Source organism: Sitophilus oryzae, unplaced genomic scaffold (assembly GCF_002938485.1).
Source record: "Sitophilus oryzae breed Bouriz unplaced genomic scaffold, Soryzae_2.0 scaffold_177_pilon_pilon, whole genome shotgun sequence".
Taxonomy (NCBI): domain Eukaryota; kingdom Metazoa; phylum Arthropoda; class Insecta; order Coleoptera; family Curculionidae; genus Sitophilus; species Sitophilus oryzae.
This window is the reverse complement of record NW_022146479.1, coordinates 2,940,856-2,962,853: the sequence shown is the minus strand read 5'-3', so window position 1 is coordinate 2,962,853 and position 21,998 is coordinate 2,940,856. Positions and strand designations below refer to the sequence as shown.

The following is a 21,998-nucleotide window of genomic DNA, read 5'->3' as shown; positions in this document are numbered from 1 at the left end:
ACCAGAACCGTTCTGTTTTCCAAACGGGAACCAACTGAAAGCGGAACTGAAGAATCTGGAAGACTCCATCCGTAACTTGGAATGGGTGTCCTCCAACGGTCTAAGACACTCGAAAAAGTTCCTCAGAACTTACGACCGAGAAAAATCAAAGGTTTTCCTTGATTTAAGTAAAAACAATCTTCGGATTGTCACGGGGTTTCTAACAGGACACTGTCTCCTCAAAGAACACCTCAGTAGGCTAAAACTGAGAAACAACGGCGAATGCAGATTTTGTGAGGAAAATGGGGAAACACCAGAACACCTTATCACTGAGTGCGCCGAGACGACGACCATTCGTGCCATAAACCTTGGTACGTCTGATGTCGAGGATGCAGAGCTGGCCTCTGTGGAGCCGTCTCAGATACTGGCTTTACTTAAAGCCCTGAGACTGTATGATGAGTTATAACTCATTATAACTCAAGAAAGGGGAACACACAATAGATCTATAAGGTCGCGGTGATTAACTCCCCTACTAAACATTCTACATTCCCCAGTCGTCTTTGACGCCGTTTTCTTTTTATCATACGGTATTTTTGGTATGCCCTAAGTTAACTTAAATTTGTAGTGGGTCCCATTCCCAGAACCAAAAATATAGTACATCAAAATTATATGTGATTCGATATGAAATATTTTTTTTAGTTCTTTAGACTTTTTAATAAAGTTCACAGCACCGAAGTGTTCACATCCGAATAAGTGTTTATAGTGTTCAGTTCGTCATTCTTCTATAAAACACTAACCATCTGTAGCTGCTATACCAGCGAAGTCTTCGTCTCTACAGCGTGTTCCTCCTGCAGGTTCCTGTTGCTGGTACGTTTCATGTAGAACCAGTTGGTGATGGCTTTGATGCGAAACATCTCCTCGAATGTCACTCGGAACTGACGGGACATCGTGCAATACAGGATGAAGTTGATCGATGAATTTATCAAGGCCAAAATGTCCATGATTTCACCTACAAAATTAAGAAAAAAAAATATAAAATTATCTAAAATTAATTTATCTAAATCAATCTTATATAATACTAAATCTAAACTAAATACCGAACCAATGAGCACCTATCACAGCATCCTTCAGGCAGAAATCTACGCTATCAAAAGATGTATACAACTTATCTTAGATGGGAACTATCGAAAACAAGAAACAGCCATGAGATCCGATATCAGCAACATTAAAAACGATCAACTCAGTAGCCATCAATTCGAAGTTGGTGAAAGAATGTCTAGAGAACCTGAAAAAATTAGGCAAAGAAAATAAAGTCCTCCTACTCTGCAGTCCAGCCTACCGAGGGATAGAAGGCAATGAAAAAGCAAACTATCTAGCTAGAAAAGGAGAGAACACTCCACTAAATGGACCATAACCGTTCTGCTTCCCAAGTGTAAACCGCCTTTAAGCGGAACTCAAGAACCTGGAAGACTCCGTCCGTAACCAAGACGGTCTAAGACACTAGAAGAAATTACACAAGACTTGCGACCGAGAAAGATCAAAGATTTTATATGATTTAAGTAAGAATAATCTTCGGACTGTCACGGGGTTATAAACTGCTCAGTTCAGGAAAATAAGAGAATATCAGAACACCCAATCACTGAGTGTCCCGAGACGATAACCATGCACGCCATAAATTTTGGAACAACTGATCGGAGATGGAGAACTATACCAGTATAAATCCTTCTCAGCCACTATATGATGAGTTATAACTCAAGAAAGAGGGATACAATAGATCTATGAGATCGCGGTGATTAACTTCCCCCCTCCAATACAATCTGCCATCTACAAAGATGACGGTCAAAAAATTATAATCACTATTAATTTCTGACTTCTCCCTGTAGCCCTAAGAGCGAACATGGCTACCACCATGATTAGAATCTGCGCACGTTCATGCTCATTCTCTCCACATCTATATCTCTGGCACAATACAAAAATAATTAATGAGAATTTTAATTGTATAAAAATAGGCTTTATGCTACATTTTCATGTTTTATTAAAATAGAAAACGATACATATATGAGCAAGAACAAAAGAATTTCAAAAACTTCCGCATTTTTTACGTGGTTTAAAATTCAATTAAATTCTACGAGTCTCTCGGATAAAAATAAACGAAAATAAAAGTAGGTTCGCATTTTTCTTGTTTTATTATAGCTAATAACTTGTTCTCAGCCGGATTGTGCTTTATTAAATATTTTTATCGGAGAAACGAGATTCTGAAATAAAAACATTATAATTCCGTTCTGTTAATTTACTTATAGGATAAGATTAAAAAAAAAGAAAAACCCCGCAGAAAAGGGTAAAACAAAAGCTTTTTAAATAAAATTAGGTATATTAAAAATTATTCAATATTATTTTTAGAAATTGCAACGTGATTAAAATTAGTAGAAAATTGTTTTCGAATTGAAAAAAGTTATTTTTAACATCAAATTGATAAACAAAAATGGAATGTTACATTGTAAAAACAGTTCTAATTATTCATAAATTAAGGAACTGAAGTGAAAATAGAAACATGTCAGCTCTAACAGCGTTTTATAAATATTATTGATAGTGAAAAATTGGTTTTCTGATTACAGAGGAAGTTGAACACAAATTAATTTTGAATACTAAAATAGGAGAAATTTACAAAACTACCAACTTTAACAAGATACGATAACTTCAATTTAATAGTTTAATATTATCTAGATAGACATGTAAAAGATAGACTAAACAAATAGATTGTGATTTGTTTTGACCTAACATATACAAAGAAAATGTCAACAAATCGTTTCTTTATTTACAAATTGATTTGGACACAGACTTAATAACTTAAAATGTATTTTTCAAAGATTTAACAACGTGTTAAACCCTTGAAGTATGATGCGGTTTGACGCTGCGATGCCTCGATGCTGTTCCTTAATGTGATTCTTTAGTTCGTTTATTTCACCCTCGGTATTTTTTTACTTTATTCGATAGAAAATGACACTCTAAATCGAATGACATATCATATGTCAACTTTTGACATTTTCGCATATTATTATGATTTATTTCAAATTATAACATGCGGTTCATAACGACAATTTAACTCGAAATACCAAGTGTATGGTACCAAATTATTCGTAAAAAAATGGTTTTTCCAAATATACTAATGAGCCACCCTCGTTCCATTTGAAAAAATTGAAATATGATTAAAAAAACGATTTGGGCATCTTTGAACCGGCCAGGACAAGACACTAAAAAAACATTAGACTATCAAATCTATTTTACCAAGGCTCCTTGATTAAAAATTAGTGTTTTTAACACAGCCGTGAAACTCTAGATTGAAATTTAAAATACAATTTTGTTTTAAGCGAAAATGTCAAAAGTTGACATTTGGCACGTCATTCGATTCAGAGTATCATTTTCTATCGATAATATAATAATAAATAAAAAAATACCGAGTGTGCCATTTAAAAATCAAAAGTTGTAGTCATTTCCGGTGAAACAGGAAAACAAATGAATACGTCAATCAATCCTAATTTATGACATATACTAACATACCAAATCTCGTTTTTTCTCTGAAAAAATAAAAAAAGTTATTGGGGTGAGCCACTTTTGAGACGCACCCGGTATATATATTTTTGTATGTTTCTTTCTAATCAAAGACAGCAACATGTCTGTTCTGTTTTCTTTCCATTTAAATTAAATAATATAACAAGAGAATTGTTTTTTTTTTCTTCTCTGTAATATCTTATTGTTTACCGAATATATTTCCCATTTTCCAAATAAATTAAAGCTGAGAAACGCCTTCATTTTTTTACTGCCGAATATCTTGTATTTTATAACAACAGATATTGGGTTCCTGTGTTTACATTATTTTTTTTCAATTTATTTTATGATTTTTCTTGAGTTTATTAAGGGAGTTAAGTACATTTTAATTACATTGTTTTTAATTAAAAATAAATTATTATTCTTTTCTTATTTCTTACTTTTTTTCGTTAAATTTTTTAGTCATATGCAATTAATAAGTAATTAGAAGATAACTGTAATGATATGAAAGAATAAGTTAAATTCAGAATAACAGTGCATATAATTTAGGCAAAGAAACGTTGCTTACCCCAGGCAAAATCATAAAATCTCTCTCATTATAACTCATTACTCATCCGTATTAGTAATATTATAATTCCTCGACCTTTTTTCGATTCTTAGAATCGCCTGAAAACTACTCGTGAGGGCGTGGGGGATTTTTTGGGCATTTCTTGTTGCCTCGTTCAATTTTGTTTCGTTTTGAGCTATTTCCTAAATATGGCGGTATCTGTACCCAAGGCAAAGAACTTTTTTTTCATAAATCTCAGTGAAATAAGTAAACCTAAACGTTTCTGAAATAGCTGTAGTTACGATGATATTTCGTTAATTACATCTCGTTTTATGTTGATACATATTCCACAAAATTAATATTTGAACAGGCGTTTATAATATGTATAGTAGATATTTAAGAACAAAACTTTTCATTTAAACTTAAGAAATATAATTACAATATTTTTATGATTTAATTTTATTATAATGAATTAGTATATAAAATTGTATATATGTTTGTTTACGGGTTAATTGATTAATATAAGAGTAGTATTGCTTGATGAGTAATACTGGTAACATTATCAATATATCGAGCTGATTGGGAAAATTATTAATTGACCCGATGTCAACAAAAGTATGGTCCACGGACATTTTTTTAAAAGCGATGTTCCTTTACTGTTCTTAAGAGAAATCTGTAAACGATACTTTTAGTAGCACCCAGCATGGTTTGATATAAATCTATAATAGACGAACTACTCAGTATGCTATATTATACAGCGTGTCTTTACAATAAGAGTCAGTATTTTTACAGAAAGTATATTGGCACAGAATCACGCATGCAACGTTTTTTTTCGCCAAAAAAATTTAAATATTTATATTTTTTGACATTTCCTTGAAAATTAAAAAATATTTTTAGTGCCACAGATTCATTCTCTCTACTCTGGGTAAGTCAAATAAATATTTTAAGAAATAGTTTAGTATTATTACGATTTAGTTTAGTAAAAAAACAAAATGTCATCAAAATCAATATAGATTTTCCAGCTAATATAATGCAAGGTTGAGAAAAAAAAACATTTAGTGGCATCCTTAAAGTGCTATTGATTTATACCCCTGATGTTTTTCTAAAGAAAAGCCAATGCTAAAATAAACTGATGTTTCGGAAATTATTCTCACATGTCAAGGGAAGTATTTTTACATTAAAATACAAAGTGAAATAAAGATGAGAATATAAAACAACATATATACACATTCGTAAATCTTTAATGATGTTTGTGTTTGTTTACGAACCAGCATTTATGATTTTTTTTGTATGTGTCGTCGTTTGGGAAACGTTTAATATCGTTGTCTATTTTAAAAATCACAGAGAAAATGCTAGTTAAGTTATAGTTTAGTTAGAGATACTTAAAAAAGTGCACTACATCAATAATCATTTTTCGTATTATATTAATGCTTCTGAAATATAGCAAGATATTTTTATAAGACACGCATAATGGATGCTATACTCTATCAAATCTATAATTGTAGAGAGATGAATATAACATGAGACACAGGCGCCAAAGTAAATATTAACAATGTAAATATTATAATAATAAACAATAAAAGAAAAATGAAAAATGTTTTTCTAATCCAATCAAAGGAAAATTCCACTCCTCTAACTTCCAGTGGATGACCAAGCATGTACAATTTTGAGATCAAGACTACTTCTTAGACTGCAAGACCAAGAGAGACCAAGATAAGTTTTGGTCTTGCATTTGATCATCGCTAGAGCTCTCTCACATTGAAACTTCTTCAAAAATGTTTTAGTGCATTGTGGTAAATTTTGATTTGGTTTCGTTTGATTTGGTTAGGTTATTGTTTTTATTTTGCTGTTTTAAATACCAAAAGTTCCAACCTCAACTGTTTTTTTATTTAAAAAAACTTATGAGCTCCAACTATGATAACGTAGATGAAGCAAGCATAAAAAAAATAGTTTATTTAATTTAATCTACTGTCTTACTAACCTAGACTATTATAACATTCCTTCAAGAACACGTCCCCTTTCAATGCACTGATTTGTCCCAGTATTCCTTGAGGAAACTCAGTCACCAAGAACAAGATCAACACAGCCAGTAACATTTTCGTAGTCCTGTCCGACTGATTCTCCTTGTACAACTGAATGGTATGACTTTTCGTATTCTTCTCCATAGCTTCCATGTTACACCCCAACAGCTTCAATCTTCTTCTCCTTGTTTCAATCAGGGCAGATATGATTTTGTATGAAAGTACAGTCAGCAATGCACAAGGAACTAATTTGAGAAGTACACTGTAAACCCAGACGCTTAATTTTAAGGGATCATTAGGAGAAAGAAGATAAATTGTGTAGTTATAAAATTCTGAAGAGTTATATTTGTAACTGTCTTTGTTTTCTATTATAATACCCGTTCTATCACATCGTTGTTCGTAGGTTATGATTTTTAAGAAAGGAATCATCGGGCAGCAAACTAAAGAGCAGGCCAAGTAAGTCAGCATGATACAAATAACAGTTGTAGTTTCATCTGAGCAAATTTTGCTGGCCTGTAACCTTGATACAAACACGTACCTCCATATTGCCAGTAAAATAGTGAGACAGCAAGCTATGAAATGGAGAATCAAAGTAAATGAAGCATGGAACTTGTAATATATAGCCCAAGAATAACTAAAATGAGAATAATACAAGGGATTTGGAGGTAGATTTCGGTGAATAGTAAAAGGAATGTACTCCAACATTACTAGGAGGTCTGCTATGGCTAGACCAGTGAGGATATAGTTGGTAGGTGACCTCATATGTTTGGTTCTCAAGACGCAAATGTTGAAAATATTTGCTAGGGATCCGAAAATACAAACTGTGAGACTGAGGTAGCCGTGGATGTGCTTTTGGTAGTGAGTTCTGAAGTCTTCTAAGTCGCAGTAGCTGTAGTTGGTCATTTCGAATGTGGGTGGTAAGGTGTGGTTCATATCAGTATAATCTTCATAACCTGTGAAAGAAAAAATAATTTAAATAAAATGTTTTGCTCATCACTAACTAGCAAAAAATACAAAGAGTTTTGAAAGTTATTTTAGTTATTATATAAAAACTAGTATTACTATAGATAATGTTAAAAATTAGAAGATAATGTATAGGCTATTGCAGAGTCAGTTTCATTATTGAGTTATCAGATGCAGATGAACTTACATGTTAATTTTTTCAACAAATATGTCTAAAATGGAGATATTGCAACTGACTTCATACACTATTATTTATATCTTAGCGCGTCTCTATATTTACTTATCTCTCTGAGATGTATTCTGTGGTTCTTATTTATTTTCAAATGTGTATATCCAAGGGGCAAGTACTGTAAACAAACTTATGATAATGGCATTTTCTTAAATCGATATCCTGTACGAATATTTAGTAGTGTGTTCGAAATCTATACATATATGTATGTATACAGTGGCGTATCCAGGGGGGGGCAAAGGGGGCAATTGCCCCCTCCAGACACGACACGCGGCTGTCCAGTTTATATTTTGCCACTACAAATTCACAAAAACTATAATGCAATTTACCATTATAGATTTTTATTTTTATTTCTTTTTATATTGTTGTATAGGCGTATAATTATAATAGGGAATACTCCTACATCTCCGTATTCATTATATTCTTAATGTCTTAAACTTTATATCGCACTTTGGTATCGCATGATTCAGGCAACCCGCAAAACGGCCATGTGTGTTGTATTGCATACCCTCGGGAATAAGTGGACCAATTTAATTAGAAAAAACAATGCATTGTGCAACAGAGAGAACAAGACATATTTCAAGAAAAGGACAGCCAGGAAGCTTTGATTGCTTGACAGACGGCAAATTCCAGATCCAGCCGCATCCCGATTGCTTGTAATTTAATAGAATTTAGATACTTAGTTAAAATCGAAAATCGTTTTATCCTTTTTTTTTTGTTAAGATGAAAAGGACGGGGCAAAGTAATTTATTAAACTTTCTTAAAAAAGTAAAGGTACAAGATGAAAGTGATTGCATGCCTACTACATCGTCTGCAGCGAAATATGTACAATATGGAAGTGATCCCATGCCTTCTACATCGTCTGCAGCCAATGCTTCACTGGGCATAAACTTGGGCTTGCAGTTAGGGGAGGAACCATCTACATCTTCAACGGAGTCGGAGCTACGCTCAGAAATACAACATCGGTTTCCTGTTAATGACATTAGCAACATTTTATCAAGTAAATTACAACTATTACAAGATGATCAGTGCATAAAAATCATGGACGAGATATGGGTACCGCCGATAAATTTTGGGTTTCCATCGAAAAAAGAAGGTAAATACACGAGAAAATTTAACAGAAAATATTTATATCAGTATAAGTGGTTAGTATATTCTTTAAAAGAAGATGGAGTTTATTGTAAATTTTGTGCATTTTTTTGTAAAAAACAAGTTGGACATACTAGTGGTCAACAGGTAGGCATGCTTTGTTCTGAGCCTTATCGGAAATGGAAAAAATGTTCTGAAAAGTTAAGTCTTCATGACAAGGCTGAATACCACAAAAAATCGGTTTTAGATTATTTCAATCGAAAACAAATGTTAGAAAATAGGCAAAACTCAGTAGAACAATTAGTGTTTTCTAGTCGCCAAAAACAGGCGCAAGAAAATAGGTTAAAATTATCACCTATTATAAAAACTGTTATATTTTGCGGTCGAAATGGTCTTCCATTAAGAGGGCATCGAGATTCTGGACCATTAGACTTAGATGCATTATCTTCTTGCACGCCTGGTGAAGGTATATTTCGGGCATTGTTAAAATTTCGAATCGAGGCCGGGGATGAGGTATTAAAAAACCACTTGTTAAACTGTGCGAAGAACGCAACGTACTTGAGCAGCCTAATACAAAACGAAATAATAAATGCATGTAATTCTATTGTTCTACAAAAAATATTAGCTGAAGTTAAAACTGCAACATTTTTTTCGATTTTGGCTGATGAGACCACTGATGTGGCCAAAATTGAACAATTTTCTCTTTGCGTTCGTTACGTTAATTATAATAAGACCATTAAAGAGTCGTTTCTACAATTTATTCCAGTAACTTCAACTACCGGGAACAATTTAGCGAACATAATTATCGAAAATTTGACAAAGTGGGGCTTAGATTTAAATAATCTTAAAGGCCAAGGCTATGATGGGGCAGCGGCAATGAGTGGTCAATTTTCCGGGGTACAAGCTATTATTCGAAACCAGTATCCCACAGCTTTGTACGTACATTGTGTGTCACACTCACTTAACCTTGCTATATCTGATGCAAGCTCAGTTCCGGCCGTACGAAACTGCATGGGTGTTATTGAAAACGCGTACAATTTTTTTAATACTCCCAAACGTCAAAATGTTTTAACTATTAAGGTAAATGAGTTGCCGGATAATGAAAAATCAAGACGAGATAGACTGAAACAACTTTGTCCTACTAGATGGGTTCAAAGACAAGACTCCGTAACCATAATGAAAGAGCTTTTGAATCCCGTAGTATTGGCGCTAGAGGAAATAGCAGAGTGGCCAGAAAAAGAAACTTCGAGTGGGGCAAAGTTGTTGTTAAATACTTTAAGTACATCAGAATTTCTCATTGCGCTTTTTGTTACTGAATTTATTTTTGCCTTTACTACTCCTTTATCAAAAAAGCTGCAGTCAGTTAACATTGATTTATGTAAGGCAATATTACTGACCGAAAATTGTTTAAAAGAACTTAAAAATATACGAAACAATAATGTAAATACCAGCTTCGCAGATATTTTTACAGAAGCAAACAGAAACATGAACGAATTGTTTGGACAGGAAATTAAAAAACCCCGACAATAACTAGTAGACAAAAAAACAGGCCGAATATTAAAACTGAAACTGCTCAAGATTATTACAGATTATCAATCTTTATTCCTTTTTTAGATCACGTAGTATTACATTTGGAAGAACGATTTGTTAAACACAAAGACATACTACGGTCATTTAGCTCTCTTATTCCTTCCTTAAATAAAAAACCCGATTATGAAGTATCAAATCTAAAATATATGCTAGATTTTTTATAAAAACGACTTAGAAAACTCTTCATTTTCTGTATTTTCGGCTGAATTTAAGCTCTGGCATAGAATATTTGAAGACTATGCACCAGAAGACTACCCAAGTTCCGCAATTGATGCCCTGGTAATATGTGATCAAGAACTATTTCCTAACATATTTATTTTACTAAAAAAATTTTGCACTTTACCCGTTAGTACGGCAACACCTGAAAGGAAATTTTCAACCCTAAAATTGTTAAAGTCCTACCTACGTAACACTGTAAGTGAGGACAGACTAAATGGCTTGTCCCTTTTGTATATGTATCCAGAAATATCTGTTAGTACAGAAGAGGTACTTAATGAAATGCAGGCAAACCAGAAAGCTGGATATTGTTATTTAATTTTATTTGTATATGTGCTTTTTCTTTATTCACTTGGCCTTTTGTTTATTTCTTTAATTTTCGGTTAATTTTTGTGTTAATGATTATTTTTTGTTGTTTTGTGATGTAATGTTACTTATTAAACCATTTTCCTAAGAAAAATATATTTTTTATTTATTTATACCTACTATTTACCATAGTACCCAGCTGTAATTAGGTAGGTACTTACTTGTTAATGTAAAAAAAATATATATTTAGGTATAATATTAAAAATTTATTGCCCCCCCCAGGCATGAATCCTGGATACGCCACTGTATGTATACACACATTCAAGCTTTTATTATCAACGAGCAACGTCATTTGCCTTGTAGAGAAAATAAATAATAAAAAATCTATATACGAGCGAGTCGTTCACCGCTTAAAATAATTAAACAACTATTCACGACCTGGAAATTTATCTTTTAACAGTTCAAAAGAAAATTGTTATCTACGCTAGGCTTAAAGCGCGTGCTCACAAATCGGTTTTAGTTGATCAACTTAAGTTGATCAACTTATTAAAGACGATGATCGTTAAAAGTATCTACAGAAGTGTCTAGTCCTAGCAGTCAACTATTAAGCTTGACCAATCAGGTTGGTTAGCGTGGTTATTTGGAGTGTGTTAATTCATTTGCGTTTGTCAAAAACTCTAACGTGATTGGTTGGGCTTAACAGTTGCCTGCTAGGGCTAGACACAAGTAGCATGGTACAAAGAATACAAGGTATGATATTGCGCAGGTTGGTCGCTACGTCACAGGTGATAACAGGCGCTATTGGTCAGCACGCTCCGCGCGCCAGTTCAAATCGTCAAGATATTGTTATAAACCTGTTTTTTTGTTTATATACCGTCATTGAATTATCGCTAAGCAAGTTACTGTGGAGCAGTGCGTAAGGAGTTGGGCTAGGAAGCGAGAGACCGGAGTTCGAATCTCGGCCGGGACATAACTTTTTATTTATTTTTTTAAATACTGTTGTATTCTATAGTTTATTTTTGTAGTATAAAAAAAGAACTATTTATTCTGTTATTTTTTCATCTCCGGTATTAATATAAATTGACTGTTGGTACAATACCTCATTTAATATAAAATAATATTCTACTTTTTGAAATGTATCAGGCCCTAATTGTACCTAAAAGTAATATATTTTTAATGATATACCATATTGTAAACTATTTAATATTTCAGTCACTTAAAAAGTTAATTTGCATTGAATAATTGCCTACCATTAAAGGAAATTTGAGCTATATAATCCTTGATGGGCATATTCTGGGTATGCAAATACTTTCTCTAAATTTTGGGTTTCGTTCAACCGATTTATTCTCAAAACCTGAAACATCTACATATAAAAAGAAGCAGAGGTCACTAATTATAATAAACTTCACCCTTGGAATTACTTCCACTAATTATAATAAACTTCACCCTTGGAATTACTTCTATCACAATTACAATACATTTATCTGAATTGGCATTTTCTACTTTTCGATGGGAAACAATAAAATTCCCAACATTTTTTAAATGATGTAACAATTCCTCTTGTGGTTACTTTTCCATATATTATATCCTCATCTCTGTCCTTATGTGAAATCAGAGGCAATTAACATGAAAATTATTTACCATAAACATCGCAAACTAAAAACCTAATAAACAATTTTATAGGTACCGAATATAGAAATAAATTTAGTATTCTTACCTATTATGGCCCAAAGTCCAAATCCATGTTAATAGATAATTATTATTTTTAAATATATTTTTTTGGAACTGCTGGTTTTAGTAATTATTAAATTAAACGAACTTTTGTCTTAAAAATAAACAATTCTTAACCATAACCCCAAAAAATGCAGATCTCCTGTCAACTTTCTTTAATTTTTATTTATTCATTTTCCTAGTGACGTCACAGGTGGTATGCGCGAACTGAACGAAATTGGAGCCGCTATCGATCATACCTTGTATTCTTTGTACCATGACAAGTAGTATCTACTTTGATGGTTCAATTTTTCAAAATTACTTATAACAAGGTATGATATTGCGCAGGTTGGTCACTACGTCACAGGTGATAAAAGGCACCATTGGTCGGCAAGCTCTGCGCGCCAATTTCAAATTGTCAAACAGATTGTGTCATCCGTGAAATTTAATTGTGTCAAAATGTGAAAATAATTTTTCAAATGTCAAGCTCGATGATTTGACATAACTTTTGGGGTTATGTCCTAATTCTTCCCTCTTTTGGGTCTTTTTTTGTTAGTGGCAATTGAACAATATGGATATTTTTTTGTATGGCGTATGACGTCACAGGTGGTATGCGCAAACTGAACGAAATTGGACCCGCTATCGATCATACCTTGTTTTCTTTATACCATGCTTATAACAACCTTTTTTTCATTTTTTGCCGTTGCTTAGGTTTTCATTTACTAAGAAGTCGTTTTAATAAAAAATATCGAAATTTATTGAGCGCATCGAAGTATAAGAAACCGGAAATGACAGAACAGATTTAAGAAATTCTCTGGAGTTTAGAAGGAAACTTAAAGAAAAAGTCTAAATAGAAATTCAGAAAATAATATATTTTTTCTTCGATATTGATATCCGTAACCATGGTTACATACAAGTGCCTTCCAAGTTACAAAAAGTTAATTTACAGAGTGGTCCAGTACATTATAGATAGAATTTAATAGACAGAAAAAAAATATTTTGAAAAAAAATACCCATATAGTATTTTATAAACTCAGTAAAATAAATTAACGGCAGATAGGCTCTAAAATTCACAGGAATATCTCAAAAATATATTTCGATATGTCAAAAATAAGGAATAAACAAACAGTCTCTGAAAGATTGTAATGTAGGTAATTCTAGATATATCGGTTGAAGTTTTTGTGTATAAATGTGTATAAATGTTCTATTTAAGATTTACTTTTTTAAAATTTATTGTACCTACAATGACAGTGAATTATAATGAAAAGTAACAGTCTCTTAGTGAGACATAAACAACATTCCAAAAAATCCGCCTACATATTTTTCCACGCACTTTAAAAATCTAAAACGTTTTTCAGGAGAGGCTTTTAAAAATAATGGGCGAAATCGCCACATTGTCAGCTTAAAATCATTAATTTCACTTAGTTTCCTAGTTTTTTACTTCTTTTGTCGTAGAAAATTTAAAAGACTTTCCACTATCTGGAAAACTTTTAACTTAATGTTATTCTAGTTTTTTTCTCTTTAAATTCAATGTATTAAATTATTTTTATTTACAACTACATAAGTAATATTGATATTGCTGGCTTTTTTAAAAATTTTGAAAATTTCACATTAGCTTCCTTCATTTTTCCATAATTCATTTTTTTCACCAATTTTCTTCACTCGTTACCTACACTCACCTTCACAGCCACCCCATTCAGGGTTCTAAAATAAACAAGTATAGTTACCCCTTTATAAAACAATTCAACCCAGTTATCTCTTGATAATTTAGCCCGATGAAAAATAAGCTTGTGTCAACACTCTCTGTATCTGTCAACACTCTCTGTATCTGTACCAAACGCGGTTAAGAAAATCACTATAATAATCTTGATACTGTTCCAACCAGAGGTTCCAACCTTGACGTTGGAACAGTATCAAGTCCAGCACACAACAGTCCTCTGGTTGTGTGTTAGGAAGTAAATTTTCATGCATATTTTCATTTGGTTTGTACCTTCTGAATAACTGTCTATCAGTAAAAAATCTAGCTCATGAGCTGGCAACTCAGAATTAGAATTTAGAGTTAGTAACTCGTATTTTCATTGGAGGACACTGTCATATTTATTTCAAACCAATAATCAACCAGAATATACGTATAATTTAATAAAATTACTGTAAATCACTATAAATAATCAACAAAACATTTAAACTAAAACAGACCACAGACCACACAAATTGTTGGTTAGTAGTAGTCAGAGATATAGGAGTAGTAATATTTTAGTTTAATGGCCACAGCTGCCAGGGCTATCCGGCCGGTTGATATAATTATCGTTTTTTAATTAAAATTAAAAAAACATAAAATTATAAAGCTCGAAAAGTATACGGTTTTATATTAACTCTATTTTTTGAAGTTTATGAAAAGCATTCATAAAAAAATATATATCCTTCAAATCTTTCAATTTGATAGCTGTTAGTAAGAAGTTTCACTTCAAATATGCGCACATAGTGCACACACTAGTTTTTTTTATAATTTTTTATAATTCAGGCAAAAAAATGTTAAAAAAGTCTTCGTTGTTGTCTCTTTCTGACAACATTTTCGTTTTCTCTATTACACAAATTCAAAGAAACAACCGAAAAATTCACAATTAAGAAATAATTAATAATTGAGAATATATATAATATAAACGAGACATTACCGTTTTCAGATGCATTAACACTACAGATACCAAGCAATCGAAAAAAACGGTGTCAAAGACGGCTGGGGAAGGGCAATCGATGTTAATTTTGGCAAGTTCAGACCTTAGACGTCATGAATTTGCCCGTATAATATATTTAAATATACTTGTGTGATCTAGAAAGGTCCTACCCTTTTTTAATCTTTCTATAATTAGTGATACGTGTAGAGATTGACCTCGCCAAAATTATTATCAACTGTCATTCCCAGCCGTCTCCGACGCCGTTGTTTTCGATCATACGGTACTCCAATTGTATTTTTTTTTTAATAATCGCACGACAAAATAAAAATTACAAATTTGGGCATTTTTACTACATTATTTTCGTTATTATTGCTAAAATGCCAAATACACCTATGAATATTATTATCGACATTCCAAGACGTTGTCTAATAAAGCTCCCTTTATTAAAAAGTAACTTTGGTATCTATATTTCCAGCAAAAAACTCCAAGTCTATAACTTTCGCCCCAAAAGTTTCACGACGAAATAATAATCCTACAATTTCTTCCAAAAGGAAACTCCCGGATGGAAAACTCTGAACTAAAATTACAATTGAACGTTATCGGGCACTCGTCAGCCGCTGAAAAACTTCTGTTTCAGTATTCAGAGACTCCTCTCTTCGTTATTTTTTATTTGCTTTTCATTAGTTCTAGTTATTAACTTCAACGGTGAATTTGTTAGAGTATCTAATTGGTTCGGTGTCTCATTTTAAAAGATCTAGAATAGTTTCATTTAAAGATAACAATGTAATAATTAAGAAAAAAAATCAGATATTAAGCCTAAAAAAGGTTAATTAAGTTTGGCATTATACAAACCCATTTGATGTTAATAAATAAAATGGCCTTATACAAGGTGTCCCAAAAATAAGTGCAGATATTTTATATATATTATATATAAAACCATATGTGTTGACTGTTCTTTATGTCGTCCACTATCGTATGTTTAACTTCCATAATCTCTCTTATGCGTTCATTAGTTATTCGCTCGAGTCTTGATTTGCCTGCTGATCTTCTCCAAAAATCCATCTCTGTAGCTTCCAGCATTCGTTTTGTTGTTTCTTTACTTGGCCACACTTCACAGCTGTACGTGGTTATACTCTTGATGATGGTATTATATATTAGAGTTTTGTTCTTGTTTATGCTTCTGTCCCACAGTATCCCATTCAATACCGTGATAGCATTCCTTCCAAGCTGGTTTTGTTCTTTAATTGCTGTATCCAACAGTCCATCATTTGTGATTTGCATACCCAAATATTTGTATTTTGTGCAGCACTTAATTCTCTTCCCTTCTTCTAGTATTAGATCTTGTTCTCCTCCGATACACATATATTCTGTTTTGTTAGTATCAATACTAACAAAACAGAACGAGATAAATCTCGAGTCCCAATTTCTGATATTCTTCTATAAGCTTACGTGTCATATAATTTATGTCATCGTAATCTTGTGCTATGATCACCTGATCGTCCGCGAAGCAAAGTGTGTAGAGCATGTTATCCCCTATGGGTACTCCCATATTTCTACATTTTTGCTTCCAACCTTTGAGAACTTGTTCGAGATATATCTTGAACAGTGTTGGTGAAATACAGCACCCTTGTTTCAAAGTTCAAAGCAACCCTTGTTGCAGATATTTTAACTGGTAGTATATTTCGGCTCCAGAAACACGCCACAGAAACCACAAAAGATTGTAAGTAAAGATTTCAGTTAACGTCTCCTTTTCGCTGCCAGGGCTATTCTGGACAGGGCCTACTTTATTTACGCCGAATCCGAACCGCGGTCCTCGGCCATATCATGGTCAATGGCCTACCGACTTGGCAAGTGTCTAAATCGACTCTTACTCACGAGATATCCGATCTCATCCGGCCTCGAACCGGCGTGAATGAGCAGTGTGTGTCAATAGATTTTACACTTTTAGCTTTTTTTGAACAACAGCACGATACAGAGTTTCGAACCAGTCACCCGTCCATCCACTAATATCGCCTTACGTCGCTTAACTTCGGTGTTCTAATGGGAACCGGTGTTTGGACGTAGCTGAGCCGTTACCCTTTAAAAATTGTTTAAAATTTTTCATTTTTCTTGACATTTCCCGGAAAATTTTAAAAAACCTTTTAGTGCCACTTGTTTATTCACTTGAGATTTCTCTACGGTGTTTCTAAAATATACAAATAATATCATAATCTATACTGATTATTTTTCCTAACTTTATCTCACCCTGTGTATTCGATAAAAAATGTATATAGGGATAGTAGTATATAGGGTAAAACTAGTGTAAGAATAAATGCTATTCAAAAAATTAAACAATAAAATTAGAGATTTCCTGTTAAACACAGATAAATTCATTGGCATAAATTTTACAAGAAAATGTATAAGCGTTCTTCCTTGTCTCGTTCTCGAATTTTCCATTTTTCCAGAGCTATAAATTGGGAAATGGGTCTGGGAGCGTTCCAGTAAAAACATTGACCGAGTGACTCGAGGGGAAAACAATGGAAATTTGCCGACATCTTTACAGCTGCTGCAGATTTCGTTTGCCATGTCACTGATTCGATCCGTCCTTAGATCATCCATTATTCCTAGAAACTGCAACGCCATAAGATTTGTATAGTATCTACGTTGTCTAGTATATAGTTTTTTTAATTTTTTTATTCGAAAATTATCTATAGATTCTAATATACAGGGTGCTACAATTTCGGGGTACGATCATTGGTATCTCAATAACCGTAATAGATACGAACATGGTTAAATTGGGGCAAAGTTGCGCCTTGGGATGTTCACCAAGATACCATCAAAAAACTTTTAAAAATTTCAAGGATTGCTGAGTTATTTGGAAAAAACGGAAAAAAAATATTTTTTTTGAAAATAAATTTTATTTTTTCCGTGATTACTTTTGAGAATATCAAAAAACTAATTGCACTTTCTCATAGCCACTTTATCAGGGCTATCTGATTAGAGAATTTTCAAATCAAATATAAAAGTTGATATATTTATAATAACTACGATTAATATTATGCATATTATTAGATCGTACATTGAGATTTCAAATTCACAAAAAAGTTAAAAATAATATCTTTTAAATTGCTGACCTGGATGTTATTTATTTGAATCATACAATTGACTCAATTTTCCTTATTCAATGTTAATTAACGCTCATCAATATTGTTGCGATGAATATAATCAGGTTAAATAATTTAAAAATCCAGAGTTTCGGACTTGAAATTATTTTAAATAATAATTAAACAGTTTTGTTGTTGTCAAATTATCCAAAACAAAAAATATATAAAGTGTCGCATATCGTTGTACTCATGAGACTGAGTTCTTTCAAAATCTCAAATAAAAAATGCAGGTTCCTGTTTAAAAAAATTAAGTTGGCCTATGTATCTCACAAGTTATCAGCTAATTTGAAAATCTAAAAATACTATCTAATAGCCCTGATAAAGTGGCTATAAGAATGTGCAATTAGTTTTTTGATTTTCTAAAAAGTAACGACAGCAAAAAATAAAATTTATTTTGAAAAAAATCGGTTTTTCTCAAAAAACTCAGCAATCCTTGAAATTTTTGAAACTTGTTTGATAGCATGTTGGCGAATATCACAAGGTCCCAATTTAACCATCTTCGTATCTATTACGGTTTCCGAGATACCAATGCTCGTACCTCCAATTTGTAGCGCCCTGTATACCTAAATTCTTTTTTTTATGTCTAAAACAAAACTATACATTTGTAATCATTTGGGAAATGTTCTAGGTACAGTCGTGCTGTAGCACAGTACAGTAGTGATCTCCATAAAGTAACGATCTCCGTACCCTTAACAATCTATAACCGATTGGTCATCATAAAACTGGACCTAACCAACCCAACCCTAAGACTGTATCATGAGTTATAACTCATATCAAGAAAGGTGGGCACAATAGATCTATAAGAATTATTTTAGACTAAATTAATCCTATGTACTGCAAAAAAATGATTTTCTATTGCACATAGACTTCGAAAAGCAACAAAAAAAATTGATATTCCAAAAACGTAACAGGTTTGTAAAAAAAGGCACGAAAATTTGTATTATTACGTTACGTGCCCGGATTCTTTAAAATGTATCGAAAATTTATGGGAAAAACATTTTGTACTAAATATAAATCTATGTGATATATGTGTTATTTTAAAAACAAGGAAAATAACCAACTCTAATATTATTTACTAAACCATTAAATAATATACTGAGTGACAAAAGAAGTAGAACACCAAATTTTTGCTGGCTGCCTTAAGTGCCTTATCTGCCTTGAATAAAAAGTAATTAAATTTTCAGGCTTATCATATAGCCTGTATGAATCAGTACCAGATTAACCGTTTACAATGGCCGCCAAGCTCACCCAATCTGTCTCATATTGAACATGTCTGTCACATGATAACATGGTGATCGAAGTTATCGAGGTCAGAACTCCCCCTGCAGACTTTGCATGAAGTTGAAGTCTGGCTGAGAAATCTCTCGTCTCAAAGGTTGTGTTAGAAATCGGAGGTCAGATTAGGGCTGAAACCTAATCGATTGCTAAGTCATAAACTGCCTTCATGTACACAAAGAATGATTAAAATCTTAAGAATATAATATGCAGGGTGAGTTTTCCACGATGTTCTCTATGGGTATCTCGGAAACTACTGGAGATAGAGAGTCGGTTAAATGGGGAAAGAATTGCCGGTTTTGTGATGTCAAAAATATGTGCCTTTCAGATTTTTTAAAAAGTTCATGGCTTGCTAGATATATCGAAAATAAGTTCTGTTGTTACAGAACTACCGGTCGACTTAATTAAACTTCTCCCGTACCACCTCTTCGAGTGCCTCTCTTAATTCATAGTTCTTTTTTAAACCTTGTTATTACAGTTGGGGGTTCGAACCGTTGGTGTTACAACAGCAAAATAAAACACTAAATCACCACAATACACCAAATAAATTTTACTTAGTATCATCAGCAAATGATAAAACTGTATCTAAATTTAACTTTTCTAACATGTCTTGAAAACCGTTCTCTAAAAAACGTTAGTAACGTTCACCGGTCTACATATCCTGAGACTGTATGGCCAAGAAAAGTTAAACCAATAATCCTACAAGCTTTTCTTCATTTGGAAAATTGATATTTACAATTTTTGTTTATTTTAATTTTGTTTGGATGTGACAGTTTCACATTTCTGAGAGCAACGACACCGACGAACTTGTTTCCATGGCTAAGTGAAATTGTTTAAAAATGATAAAAATTCTCTCTAACTACTATATTACTCGGCTATAACTCAGTAATTTTTCTAAAAAAAATCATATAGCTTATATCGCTGAAAAGCTTAAAAAATAGCATTTTTTATGAAGTCATGACCAACTATGGTTTCCATTTAAAAAAACATATGTTTGTGTCATAAGTCAAAAAAGACAGGCTTTAGAAAAAAAACGAAGAACACAATCTCATTAAGGATGCGATTATCTGCAACTTTTATCTGAAAACTTTTTCTTTAAAATAGATTATAATGGAATTAGGGACAATTTTTAAAACAGTTGAAATTTGTTTTTTTCGAAATATCTATTAAGCCATGAACTTTTACAAAACTCTGAAAGGCGCATATTTATGTCCCCACAAAACTGCAATTATTTTCCCATTTAACCGACTCTCTATCTCCAGTAGTTTCCGAGATACCCACAGAGAACATCGTAGAAAACTCACCCGGTATATAGGTCTTCTCCTTTTTTTGTCACTCAGTATATATCCTTCTTCATAAATAATATACTTAGAAAATCACTGTAAAACACTTAATTTTCCTCAATCTATTAAGAGATAGACCATTTATTCGAGAAATACTATTAATATTAAACCGCTTGCCTAAGAAAATCTAAACATAAATCAGAAAGTCCGACAGCTACACAGGGCTCTATTTAACTTTCCAAAGTAAATTAAGGATAAACGAAGTTTTAGGGTCTCATATTCCCAGGCTTCGACCAAAAACAGTCAACGCCTAAATCTCCGGGGACACAAAAAGTGTCAATATTCCTTCCTTTCATCTAATTCCTTCTCTATTTGAAGTTCGGAGAAGGTTTCCAAGCCAGACTAATACTAATTTACGTTTATTTTTTCTCTGTTTTCGAATAAAGTGCGGATTGTGTTAGAGTTGAAAAGGATATAATATTGTGCTATAAAAAAGATAGTCGGTGCCCATATACAGAGTGTTCCATAAGTTAAATATCGTCCTTGTTGAAGATATGAAAAAAAGTTCTATATAAATGTGGTATGGTTTATAAGGGGTGCATATATTTTCTTTATACCAAAATATAGTTTTGATACATAAAAATTTATATACCAAAAATAGTAATTAAATAATAAATTTTCACTTGTGGAAGCAGTGAATAAAGAAAATGGAACAATATGATAAGCCCATGTAAAGGTATGTTTTGCCTTTTAAATTTATTTTGATATAATTCAAATAATTATTAATTATTATTAATATTCAAATATTCTTTTGATATAATTTTCAATTCAATTAAAAATTCATTCAAATTTCTTAAATTGATTACCAACCGAATGAACAAATTCAGAACAGTGAACTACTTCAATCATTTTGTGTCGCCTTATACAGGGTGGCGCCTCTCATACGCCGCGGAAGCTCTAAGTAGAACGGTAGTTTCTATCGAAATGAAATTTTGGCAGCATCTGTAGGTTAACTGAAAGCATTTTATAAACATATATAGAATTATACAGAGTTTCCCCAAAAAAAGTTACACATCAAAGTTGTGTTTTTTCTAATGGACCACCCTATATATTAATTGATTTTCTGGTTCTAGGAAAAAAATAAAGGTGAGTTTTATTAAAGAAGTATATACCTAAAATCTAAGGATTTTGACATATTTCACATTTTGTGAAAATCAAGAGTAAATTTTAAATTTCGATAACAGCTACCTAAATTTTAGTTGACCTTGTATAGCCTGATATTTAATTACAGTAACCATTATATTTTTTGTAACCTTGAAATTTGATCCGAAAAGTTATAGAGGCTGAGGCAAAATTAATATGGGACTCACTTTTAAATCACTTTTAAAAGCAAGTTACTCCTTTATTTTAAATGGAACACCCACACATA

General features: G+C 32.4%; 1 protein-coding gene across 1 annotated transcript in view; it reads right to left on the bottom strand.

Annotated features, from left to right (window-relative positions):
- Positions 1-533: 533 nt before the first annotated feature.
- The window catches only part of LOC115882502 (sex peptide receptor-like), a 52,443-nt gene continuing 30,978 nt past the window's right edge, over positions 534-21,998 (bottom strand). Inside the window, exons 2-3 of the mRNA XM_030900586.1 lie at positions 6,054-7,046; positions 534-988 (exon numbers count right to left, since the gene is read on the bottom strand). Coding sequence (XP_030756446.1) covers positions 789-988; positions 6,054-7,046 — 1,193 coding nt within the window. The 3' untranslated portion in view covers positions 534-788. The remainder of the gene's footprint in view (positions 989-6,053; positions 7,047-21,998) is intronic.